The sequence below is a fragment of the Populus nigra genome, chromosome 3 (assembly GCF_951802175.1).
Source record: "Populus nigra chromosome 3, ddPopNigr1.1, whole genome shotgun sequence".
In the NCBI taxonomy this organism is placed as follows: domain Eukaryota; kingdom Viridiplantae; phylum Streptophyta; class Magnoliopsida; order Malpighiales; family Salicaceae; genus Populus; species Populus nigra.
Genome location: NC_084854.1, coordinates 9,907,327 through 9,921,017, shown reverse-complemented (window position 1 = coordinate 9,921,017; position 13,691 = coordinate 9,907,327). Strand labels below are relative to the sequence as shown.

The following is a 13,691-nucleotide window of genomic DNA, read 5'->3' as shown; positions in this document are numbered from 1 at the left end:
GCCTGAGAAGTGTTTCTTTTGATTTTGCTTAATTTCATCCATCTAGTTCTTGAAAATCCGAGAGTCAACCATTATTTGCACTGGCTTCTTATAAAGTTGAATTGGAAAACGAAAACAGTTCTGGGCCATTGTTTTGTAGCCGTACGTGAATATTTAATGCAGGACTGCATAAGTAGGATGCATGTGAAGGTGCTTCCAGCCTCAGTTCATTCCCAGAGCCTGCATGTAGGGTTCAGGGCATGGAAAATTGTTATGCTTGAAAGGAACCTGTTGTTCGGCAAGGTTTATCTTGGAGTTTGACATTAGAACAGCACAAATTGGAAAACATCTCGATCAAAATGCTATGCCAAAATCCATTTGAAGACCTTGGGTTTTTCATATTGAGAGGCTCGGATAGCCCCTCCCAATTTAGGTTCGAGAACGATTGGAATGAGTTCACTCGAATAGAATTCTTTCATTTTGCTTAGCATTATTGAGACCTCAGTCTACATGCTATCCAAACGTAAGACTAAGGAGTGTGAGATCTCAGACCAAAGACTCGATCTAGGGCGGTTTTGTGGGTCTAACAGTACTAACTCATGTTTGATTAGACGATAATTAACCTTATTTTTCTTTAATTAAATTTAATTTTTTGACCCTACTAAGAAATGTGTCCATAATTGATAATTTAGTAATTTGTTAATGATTAAAACAACCGAGTCAAGAAGTACAACAATGACATCTAAACCTCCATTCTTTTTTATTAGAATGTGTTTATTTATGCGTTAGTTTTTATAATTATAATTATGATTTGAAAAAAAATAAATATAGAAAAATTATTTTTAGTTATGGTTGGTTATATTTATTTAATTAAAATCATGATTGAAATTACTGTTTAGTAAAAGAAATACATTAAATTAAAAAAAAAAGATGAAAAGGCTATTTTATGAATCTCATAGAGAAAAGCTAGTATCCAATGTTTTTTTCCAACCAGATGTTGAAACTCTTTTTTTATTTTTTTGGATAGTTCCCAACAATTCCACCACTATTTTTTGTTTGTTACCAAATACTAAAATTCATGGTGCATTCAAAATACTAAAGCCACAAGAAAGACAAACACACTCTTGGTAGGGGAGATCAATAGGGTCAAATTCTGTGACACCATCACCCCCAACCTTACCCTCAAATTCCTTATGTTATACCTAACAGACGGCTATGGCGTAGACTTTCTTGACAGGTCAAACTTCGTACTTGCCCGTGAGGTGCCGACAGCATTATTTTCTTTCTCTAGGAAATTGCATTTGGTAGCTGGAGACCATATATATGTGTTTCTAGCCCACGGCACCAAAGAAAGACCAATCAGGATATTATTAGGTTTCAGATTCTGTTGTTGTCATATTCTGATTCGTTTTAGGACATGAATCCATCAACATATATGGGTTATGGAAGTCTGATTGATTCTCTCTTTTCTTCTTAATTTTTTTTTTGTTTTGTCTTCTGTTTGTTTACCGCGAGAGAGCTACCATTTTCCAAATTCCACAACATTCTTAATGTAATTTCTGTCTACATATCTACACTGTAAGCTGTGCAGTCTCACTGTTCACATCACCTTATGATCAAATGGATCGTTTTTTGCCGTTGATTTCTTAAAAAGGTTATTATGACATGATTGGCATTGCCAAGTGATAAGAGCCAAGTCAATTTCTTGGATGCCAAGAGATATTGGCTTGTCACTAGAAGGAAAAAAGGAAAGAAAAACTAACGAGGGTTGACAATTGCCCGTAATTAACTTGGAGAAAGGGGCATGGGGAGAGCACCCACCTTGAGCTCAGCAACTGCGTCTGTTTGTGGCGTTTTTGCGTTATTTTACAAAAAGTGCATGGAGAGACCGGGCTAATTATGTGTTATTATAGCTAGGTTGATCAACTCCTTACTGTCTCATTCAAAGGATGCTGTGAGCATATATTAGCTTGCTTGCTTGCTAGCTAGCTAGGTTTAGCATTAGTCCACCAGTGGAATATAACAAAGTCAACATGTGTCCTATCGTTCTTGGGTTTTCATTGTTCAAGGAAATTAATTAATATTTCAACTAATCTTATCTCTAACTGTAACGAAATGAGGTTAACTTGTATAATATTAAATAATTAAAGGAAGGCACTGAGAAATAACACACCATCTTTCCTGGCGAAGTAGCTCGATGAACACCATTGTTTGCTCTTTCTTTGCAATAATAATTGGCACACTGATCGTCTTTTAGTATATGCTACTACCGCTAGAGTTCCGCTCTAATCACGGTTATATTAGCACAAAAGTCAATTGCCTGGTCTCTTAAAACGTCTTTCTTTATTTGCAGTAGCAAAATTATTTCGATAATCTTTTATTTTATTCATTTTTGTGGGAAGAGGGGAGGCATAGGCACGTACGTATAGTGGTGACTTGTCTCTCTACCTTTTGAGTTTGCGTATGAATGTAGCTTGTTAATTACTTTGTTTAGGATCCGTAGACTGTAGCCTTTGTTATTTTTTTTTTAATTTTTTTTGCATTAGATGCAAAGATGTGAAGCTTATCCCATATTTTTTTTGATAAAAAATATTACGTTTATATCATACCATCCTTTTATATGGAAATATTCCCATCAGACTTATGTTGAGGTTGAAGTTTAGGGTATTTCTAAGAGTGTGTTTATCTTAATGGTGGCTTTAGTGTTTTGAATGCGTCACAAGTTTTTAGTGTTTGGTAAAAAATATTAGTGTTTGGTAACATAGTTATCAAACCGACTCGGGAGTTAACCTGGCTAAAGAGCCGGGTCCCGAGTTTTATGGGTCAACCCGGGTTAACTCGGGTCAACCTGAAAAAATTAAAAAAATATTTAAAATTTTAATATTTGATATAAAAAAATTAAAAAAATTATGTAATTATAGACTTACATTTTATAAATAATAAAATTTATAAAAAAATATTTTAAAATTTGTTTTCACATATTAAAAAATATTATATTATTTTAAAAAAAATTAAAAAAAAGCACACATAAAGCCCTAAAATTTTCCCTTTCTCTACCAAAAGTGAAAACAAGTCGCCGCCCTTTTCTTCTTGCTCTTTCCCCTCCTTCAAGAGCACACCCCACCTAATTGATTGGAAGACTTGCAACCACAAGGAAACCGAATAAAAAGTTAAAAACTAGTAAGGAATTGGTCTGTATAAAAAACACTGACTGTTTTGGAAGCGGCATAACACCCACATAATTACCTTGTTATCACTAGATTTGGCCAAAAAACAAGCATTGGCTTTCTGGCAAGGATTTTCAGGCAATAAAGGAGTTTGCTTCCATGTCTCTTCAATGTATTCCAGAATGACTAGTGATTCACATATGACATTCACAGAGAGTCTCTCCTTCGACCAGCTATTAGAAGCAGCCAAAGACAGCATCGTTCCTCACTCTCTCTTCCTCTCCGCTGCTAACAGCGGCTCATTATAGAGAAGATGAAGAAATAAGAAGGGAAGCCGAAGGACATAAATCACATTTGAAGAAAAAAACCGGGTTTCGTTCGTGTTTTCCCGGGTTGTCTAGGTCATGGGTCGACCTGCCGGGTCAACCGAGTTTTGCCAGGTTGTTGCACCGGCCGGTTACTTATGAAACCCGGACCAGTCCAGCTGCTTGGTCAGCCGGGTCCCGGGTCAACCCGCTGGGCCAGTCCGGGTTTAATAACTATATTTGGTAACAAAAAGAAGAAGAAGAGTAGTTGCGAATTGGTGATATCCATACAAAAAATGAGTTCCAATTCGCTGTTAAAAATAAAACAATATTGGATATCAGCCTTTTCTTGTGAGGTTCAGCTGATAGCTTTTTTATTTTTCTTTGAATATATATTTGTTTTTTTATTAAATAGAAACTTTAACCATAATTTTAACCAAATATATATTTAAATCAAATCAACTACAATTAAAAGTGATTTTTTCTAAACTTATTTTTTCAAGCCACAACCACAAAAGCTACCTAAAAAACAAGCATTCTAAATATGCGGTAACAATTGCTTTTCAAAGTGCTTTTCACTTGAAAATGCATCGAAATAATTTTTTTTTTAAAATTTATTTTTGATATCAGTACATCAAAATATTCTAAAAACACAAAAAAAATTAATTTGAAGTGAAGAAAAAAATAAAAAAATTTTAATTTTTTTTAAAAGAGCTTTTGAAATGTAAAAACAAACGAGCTTTAAATATGGTTACAATCACGTATGAGGACATATATGTCATCAATTACAAGTTGTGCTAGATGAGATTTAAATTCACAACTTCATCAAATATTATTCCATAAAAAGCTCACTTATCACAATACTATATATTATCGTAGATAAAATTTGTGTATGCGAGTATAAATTTGTACATATATTTAACAATTTCAACCAAGAAACAAGTTCACCAAGTGTTTTCTCTCAATAGAACACCTTTTTTAAACTTTATTTTGAGTTACCATCAGCTAAAAAGAGCATGTGGCAACCACCTTTTATTAATCATTTTATTTATTTTCAATTATAAGGGTATGATTTTTTAGATATGATTTGTTGGTATGTTTCTCTCTAAATGAGAGTTTTATGTTTTTAGATATGGGAGATTAAGTCATTTAAATAAATAATTTAAGTACACATCTTGTTATTTATTTGAAAGGGAATATTGAAATCCATTGATAGTGTTAGATGATTAAAATATTCTATTAATAGGGTTTGATAGTGTGACCAATTCCCCCATTAATCTATGATAGCAAGATACTTGTATGGATGTATTTGAAATTTTTTTTTTTTATAAAAAACCTTGATTAGAGAAGTTAGGAGATCTTTATTTTTCATATATAAAGGAATTTTTCCTTATAAAATCAAGGAATAAAAGAAGAAATAGGGGAAAAAAAGGAGAAATTGGTAGAAAACATTTTGTCCCTATGTTGTGAGGTTTTATATTAGATTCAATATTTTGATGATATATTACAAGTTTATATGTATATGCTAACCCTAGTATAAATAGAAAAAAAAACACAAAATAAAAAAAACATATCTCCTTGTATGGTTAGGAAGTCTCTTGGATCTCCTCATCAATATTAAGAGCTCTAATACGCTCATAAGTTTATTGTGGATGGGAGCACAACCAATTTAGATAAAAAAAAAAAATTAGGCAAAGCTTAATGGTTTGACAAGACTCCCTTTATCTGATTTAGTGGTAATAAACTAAACTTGTAATTCTTTTTCATACCATACCATAAACAAAATGAAAATCAATTTCAACATGTTTTATACATGAATGAAAAAACTTGATTATAAATGAGACAAGTGTCTCTAAAATTATCACAGAAGAGGATGGATAACTAAGTTTAGACAATAAGGAGAGGAACCGTGGTAACTCAACAACAATATTAGTAATAACAATATTCAACCTTCATAGAAGGTCAGACAACCATTTTCTGCTTACTAGACTTCCAAGATGAAAGGTTACTATTAAGATATGCAACATAAGCACTCGTAGATTTTTGTCATTAACATTACCATCTTAATTAGAGTCGTTAAGGCCATGCAATAGTAGATTAGAATAGGTAATCAAAGATAAGCCAAAATGAGATGTACCATGAATATAACATAAGATACATTTAACTGTAAGCCAATGGTCCTCAACCAAAGCATGCATAAACTAAAAAACCTTATTAACAACAAAAGAAATATTTGGTCATGTAAAAGGAAGATAAAGAAGAGCTCCAACTACTTGCCAATATAAAATAGGGTCATAATAAGCAAAACCACCATTAAAAGTGGCAAAAAGATGAGAACCAACAACTATTGGTATGAAAATCAACCGACATTAGGGATATACCAGCCATGTGAAAAATGTTGGAAGCATAATGAGACTGAGAGAAGAATACCATATGAAAAGTATATTGCACATCAATACCAATAAAGCAACTTAAACAATCTAAGTCTTAAATAGAGAATTCTATGCCAAAAAAGTTATCAGCTGAGTCATAGAAGAAAGATCATTACATATAACAAGGATACTATCAATATAAATCATTATATGTGACAAAGATATCACTAATATAAACTAGAATATAATATAGCTAGTCGAGAATCTGCATATAAAAAGAGAAGTGTTAGTTTAACAATCACAAAAGTCGAAACACAATAAGAATTAATGAAGCTAATTAAATTATGCATATGTTGTTTGTTTAAGTCCATAGAGAGATCTATGAAGTTTGGATACACTAGAAAGAATATGAGGATCATTGAAACTTATAGGCTGCTACATATAAATATTAGTGTAAAAAAAACCATTAAAAAAGACATTATGAATATCCAACTAATAGACAGACCAACCCTAAGAAAAAACAATAACTCGAATTGTTCAAATTATAACCAACTTGATAACTAGACTAAAAGTCTTGTCGAAGTTAATACACTCTTATTGATGATACCCTATAATTACCAACTAAGCCTTATAATATTCAATGGATCCATTGACTTTTCATTTAATCTTATACAACATTTATAGTCAATAACATTCTTAGAATTATAAAAACCAAATATCAAGTATGATTATAGACAAACACATTGATTTCTATAATCATCACTGAATTCCACTTATGATCTTGTTTGGCCTCAATGTAACAAGTATGTTCGAATAAAAAGGATGAAACGAACTTGGCTAAGGAAAAACTTAGGACATGATAATGTTTGGGCTACATAGATAAAGGGTCATAGGGTGAGTACGAATATAATTATATGTTGGGAGACTTGAAGGAGAACATAAGCTAGGATAATTATTGTTTGTGACAATATTAAAAGTATAAGCGGCAAACAAGGTCCTAGTGATTGATAGATGATGAGAGACAGCACGAGACTATATAGAAGTTAGAGAATGAGAATCATATAAAGAGGACAAAAAAAGGACATGAGATGGGGTAGTTGACAAGTCCCATAACAGGGAGACAAAGTAGAAGAAAGTGACGCATAGAATTGCATAGAAAGATGAGATAATAAGGTAAATGCAAGATTTTAATCTATGTAAATTAAGAAAAAAAAATTAGAGGATATGAAGGCAAGAGTTATAATAAGGGAGAAGAAACTAATAAAATGGACTTAGCATAAGGAAATGAAGACTAATGGAATATACAATAACAGACAATGAAATATGATGAGTAGAGATATCCATGCAATGATATCCTAGGTAATTCGAACTATAACTAAGAAAGATAAGACAAATAAGAAATCAAGTTTATTTTTTTATATTTACATAGAAACTGGAATCATAAGCTTTAAAAATGCATAGTTAGGTTGTCATTCAAAAGTTTTGAAATAAAAGCTTGACGTTGAAGAATTGGTATAATCATTTAGTTGATGAGAAAAATAACAGTTTAAAAGTCACATAACCAAAAAAATTATAAGAGAGAAGCTTATCATAGTAAAGTGAGGTTGGTTTCAACAATATATCATTGACCAACCCTATTATGCTCATATGTACAAGGACAAGTAATACAATGAGAAATGTATACAATTTTAAATAGTAATTTAGTTTTCTAAACTCACATTCCCAACACTCTCAAATTATTTTATATGATTCTAAAATGATTTTCAATAAACTTTTAAAATTGAATTAAAATGTCATAAATCTTGGATTTATTATGTAAAGAAAAAACCATATATAGTTGAAAAAATAATCAATAAAAATAACAAGGTACTTATATCCATTTATCAAATGTCCAGGGAGTAAACTATACAATTTTGAGAAGGTAAGAAGTTCATATCGAGCCATTAAGATGATCACTAAGTCCTTGAACTTTGCTTGTAGAAATATAAATAGATACAACTTAAAATATGTTAAAGTAAGTGGCTTAACAATTAGTGCTAATTAATTTGTCATTGTATTCTTTCCAACAATATATATAAGCCAAGACTAATTTTTCAGGGACCAGTCACAGTTCAAGAAAACCAGAGTGCATAGATATAATTTGGATATCAACAATGAAGTAAATGATAATTCTAGAGGTTATCTAAATAAGTTGAAAGGTTTGAAAATCAATCATACGCGATAATACGTTAATTAATAGACAAATATGCAATTAAAATGCTCATTAATAGTTGATCCTGTTGAGCTCAATATAAGTGATTCAAGTATGGTAACAAATATGTTTTTTAAGGTAAAAAAAGCTTATAGGAATGGCGTTGATCTATCAATAAGGCTATACAAGCCTTGTTGAATAAGAAAAGGCTTGATTTGAGCCTTTTAGAACAAATAGTTTCAGGTATTTAATTTTGTGGGGATATATTGATAAGCATTTTAAAATAATAATAATAATAATAATAATAATAATAATAATAATGTTGTGAATGCCACTAGCTGATGGGGAGGGAATGCTATTTTTTATTACTAAAAATTGCAAGAGAGTTTATCTGGAGGAGTCATGGATGTTGTTAAGAATTTACTTTGATACCATATAAGATAATTTATAAAGGGAATGGAAAGAAGAAGAAAAGAATGAAAAGAAGGAGAATTTGGCAAAAAAATATTATGCCTCTTGACCACGAGTCTTTGTAATGCTAGTACAAAAAAAAATAAAAAAAATAAAATTATGTCAAACTAGAATATATATATAAAACAAGAAAAATACTTTTTTTTTTTTATGGTTAGGAAATCTCATAGGCCACCTCTTCAGTATTAGACTTTAATATTCCTCAAATATTATGATTTTTACCAATCTTATAAATAATTGTTTTTTTTATAACAAAGGTAGAGATAATAATTTGTTTTGTATCAGTTTAATAAAACATTTACCAAGAAGCATTAATCAAGATGAGGCTATAAAGTACCTATACTTAATTAGAGAATATCTATGTACATTACTGGTCACTGAACATCAACTAAGATATCAAGCAGGAAGAAAACAGCCCAGCATATACCTAGCTGTACAGAGATATTTGCATGTTTACTGTTCATCAAGTCCAAATGTGAGGCTTAAATAGTGTTGAAGAATTATAAATAATGGACCTAGCTAGAGCACCAGTTAATGATTGCATCTTATACTGTATTTAGGCATTGTTGATCCAAGTTTATCCTCTTATCACCAGGAGCACCCCCTACCAGCTCTCACTACAGAGGGTCTTATTGATGATAATATATGTGTGTGTGTGTGTGTGTGTGTCTATATATATATATATATGTATATATATAATGCAGTGTCAATGAAGAGATTCTATGGTTGAGAGAAAGACAAACAGAAGCATGGTTTCTTCCTCCCAAAGATCCGACTCCATTTGGTATATATATATTAATATATGAGACTCAGTGCTTTTTGAATTTGATAGTTTTCTTGTTGTTATTTCTGACTGGTTCCGGTTCTTGACCTCCCTTTTCTTCTCCTCTTTATAGAAAATCCATGGAAAAATATTAAAATAGGAAACCGAGGTCAATGAGTGCTGCTTCTTCAAAATGTCTTGAATTTTCTATTGCGTGTCCTTTGGTTCTTCTTCCTTTCATTTCAAAACATTGCAATCTCCCTCATTATTCTTTATTATAAAGAAAAGAAAAGCTAGCCACCTTGTAACGTAATAGGGTTCAGTATTAAATTATTTGTATGATTAGTTTAAGACAACGAGGGCTGCTGGTGCTGTGATCAAGAAAATCTTTGGACTTATTTTTTTTTTCCTGGAAGAAGGATCCCTGTAATTTTGTTGGGTCTCTGCCTTTGTTAAGTAATATTATTTATAAATTTCTCAGCTCTTTATGTGTCTCTTCTTTTCTTCTCTTGTCAAGATAAACTGATATAAATTAATATATGTATTGTGTTGGATGATTTATTTTGGGGCATTTCGACTTTCAAGCTCTCAATTTCTATTTATTAATAAATTAGAAAAATTACATGTTTTCTACAATTTGTTTGCAATTTCCCAGAAAGCATAAAAGCTTCACAAAGTTGTTTTTTAAATTCTTCACTATAAAAAACAAAGGTGTTGATTGGTTTATCTATATATATATTTTTTATATTAGGTAGTGTACTTTAGAAAACAATTCTCTGATTTTCATCTTCACTACTCTTCATCTCTATTCAAAAATAAATTTTCGTAAGATAATTTTATTTAAAAAAAAACATGTTTATTAGCTAATATATAGCTTTCCCACATAAATAAAACTAGGCTTCATTAACTTGACTAATAATTAATTCAGGGAGAACAACAACCAATTAGCCATTAAGTAATGAATAATAAATAAAAAAAAACAGAACAATTGGTGAACCAATTTTTTAAACTGGAAAATTAATAAATAAAAAACCACGTATTTTCAAGAAGACAAGTTTTGATAAAATCATTTTCAGTCATTTTAGAAAACTGAAAAGTTATCTTCAAATTAATTAACATGGTATTTTTTATATATATATATCTTGTTAATGTCGGAATAGTTGAATAGGAGTCTGGGAGATAGAGAGGTTATTCCTCATTGCATTAGTGTAGAATGACTTCCAATAAACACGGACGCTTTTTCCTCCTTGAAGCCGTCTATATATTAACCCTCCCCTTGAAGCATGTTACTCTCACTTCTTGTCCTTGAGACTCCTAGATAACTACTACAAGAAATTAATTCCTCTTTTTTTGTTTGTGACAATTCTAAGGGATCGAACATGATCAATTTTCAGTGATATTTCAAGAGATATTAATTTCTTTACCATCTATGTTTAGCAATATCTTCTTAAAACCTTATAGAACAAGCTAAATCAATTTTAGCAACACGAGATTGAATGCATGGAATGCCATTAACTATACCTTATGCCATGTACGGTGCTGTTGCATACCAATAAATATTGTCGTTAATGGTCTATATAAATACCAATAAAATAATTAAAAATTCTTTCGACAGATAGAGTAAGAGCAATTGTTTGAAATGATATGATAAATCACAAGTTTTAAGAAAAATATGATAAATTAAAACTTCTGCTAAGTGTGTGCAATTATTCCCTCAACTTAATTCATTCCCTTTAATTTTCGGACACATGCATATGGTTTAGGTTTGAATCGAACCCGCAACCTCAAACTTAGGAGAAACAGTTTTGCTACCAATCCTGGCCAATAAAGGTTGTCTGGTAACTAGCAGTACTCTTCTTTATTTAGTTTGGCCAAAACACTGGACTCAGAGAAAGTGACATAATTATAAGAGATTATCTGAGTTCAAGCTGTTGTTAGAACAAGTGACAGAATAACATGATAAGATATGTTTGGATTTAATTCTTCTCCCACTTAAAAATATAGCATCAGGCCTCAAAATTTAATAAATGTTTCTAGTAGTTATTTTTTAAAATACTTTTTATATAAAGATATATTAAAATAATATTTTATAATAACTAGAAATATTTATTTATAATAATACTGATGGTACAATTAACCATACACAACTGCCTAATTAACAAGAACATTAATATTATAATTAAGGTGGATAGTATTGGAACATTTCGAGGATATATCGGAGACAAACTAACAGGATGAGGTTTCTTCTAATACTTACCTGTAGCATAATCTGTTCAAATAATAAAGTAATCGACCTGGAAAAAAGCACTGTAATATAAAATTCAAAAGTTGAAGAAATTTGAGTTGTACTTTGTCTAGTTGCATGTATAGTTAAATATCGAAGAGCGAACTAATCAAAAGGGAGAGAGAGAGTGAGAGAAACCTATCAAGAAGAAGAAGAAGAAAAAAAAACCTAGAGAAAAGAGAAATGGGGGGTTGAATTTGTGAGAGGAGAGGAGGGTGAGGAGACTTTTTGTCCTGTAAAGCACATCATCACCCACTATTCCCACCTATAAACCGTGGGTCATCCTTCCCCAATTTTCCCAACAATCTCAGACAGCCTTCAAAGAGTTTCTTGCTTAGAGAAAGAGAACAAGAAGAAAGCATAGCTAGAGAGATGGGTCGAGCTCCTTGTTGTGATAAGAACAATGTGAAAAGGGGACCATGGTCACCAGAAGAGGATGCTAAGCTTAAGGCTTATATTGACCATTTTGGTACTGGAGGCAATTGGATTGCACTTCCTCAAAAAATTGGTACATATCTATCTCTATATTTTTCTGAAATATGTTCTTTCATGACTAGCTCTCTTTGATTCTTGTTTAGGAAGTGGATTAGAATTATTTGTTTGACCAGTTGATGGGTTTGATTATAGGGCTTAAGAGATGCGGAAAGAGTTGCAGGCTGAGATGGTTGAATTACTTGAGGCCTAACATCAAGCACGGTGGATTCTCTGAAGAAGAAGACAATATCATCTGCAACCTCTATATAAGTATTGGCAGCAGGTAATCTCTCTCTCTCTCTCTCTCAGCTTTTCCCACGGAACTGAACATGCACTGCTTTGTCCTCCTTTTCTTTGTCCATGATGCTTGTGCTTAAGATATTGATTCTCATCTTATAAATTCGTATCTTAGTTGTAGGGTTTATTCTTTTGTTTTGATTCCTCTTCGTTTTTTTATTTCTTGGGAGGGACAAATGATATATTTAAATTCCATGTACAATTAGGTGGTCCGTAATTGCTGCACAATTACCAGGAAGAACAGATAACGATATCAAGAACTATTGGAACACAAGACTAAAAAAAAAACTCCTAGGAAGACGCAAACAATCTAGCATCAATCGGATATCATCCACGAATCCAGATGCCGACGGGGTAGAAGATAGCTCATCTTCACAGGCCTTAAGTAACGCAGCACTTGAAAGGCTCCAGCTGCATCATATGCAGCTTCAAAGCCTTCAAAACCCTATCTCTTTCTACAACAATCCTGTACTGTGGCCCAAGTTGCATCCTTTCCAAGAGAAGATGCTCCTTCAATCCCTGAAAGAAAGCTTGAGCCCTCTTATGCAATACGCTTTCCCTAGTCCTCAACAAGGGGATGAACAAAAGGTTGTTATGTATGGGCAGCTAGTTGATTCTGACACGCGTCAACAAGGTCATCCAAAATTCAGCAACTCAAGCGTAGTGGGCTCGGAGAATTCATTGAATGGTATAACATCCTCAGACAGTTATATTCCCTTCACCAGTGGTGACCATGCAATGGACTTGACTATTGTTTCAAGAGCAGGCGTGGTAGAGCCAGCTGATGCAGCAGCCCAGCCTGTTCCGAATTTCCAATCTGAGCTCGAAAACTTTCTCAACAGCAAAACATCTGGTTTTACTTCACAGGAGGATAAGATTGGTGAATTTGGTTGTTTCAAAGAAATGAATCGTTATGGGGAAGGCATGAATTGGTGGTCTAATGACTTTGAGATAAAGGCCTCCTCAAATTCTTGGGATTCCGCTTCTGTTCTTCAGTCTGAAGGGATGTTTCATGATTATGAATTAGGCTACAATATGTAATCACCAATAACAAGAAATATTAGGGAGTGGTCTAAACTTAATTAGCTATTTGCAATGGTAATAAGACGGGGAGGAAAGAGAGAAGTCTATCCGCTGCAGGTTTTGTAAATTGAGTGAATAATAATGTTAATTTCTTTTTCATTATATTGCCAAATCAAAGTTGTATATATATATATATATATATATATATATATTGTTGAGTTTGTATGTAAGCACAAATTAAAAAAAAAAACTCATATACTTGATCCATATTAAAGCCTAAAATTATCAAATTTTAGGGTAAGACTTATTTGTGAGAGCTTTTATTCTTAACACTTTGGTAGCTAGAAAAAGATGAGTTTTTGGGT

General features: G+C 32.1%; 1 protein-coding gene across 1 annotated transcript; it reads left to right on the top strand.

Annotated features, from left to right (window-relative positions):
- The first annotated feature begins 11,638 nt into the window (after nt 1-11,638).
- On the top strand, nt 11,639-13,488 carry LOC133690198 (transcription factor MYB36-like). Its single transcript, XM_062110422.1, has 3 exons — nt 11,639-12,040; nt 12,160-12,289; nt 12,510-13,488. Exons 1-3 carry the CDS (start codon nt 11,905-11,907, stop codon nt 13,342-13,344), a joined length of 1,101 nt encoding a protein of 366 aa, XP_061966406.1. The 5' UTR covers nt 11,639-11,904; the 3' UTR covers nt 13,345-13,488.
- Nucleotides 13,489-13,691: the final 203 nt, after the last annotated feature.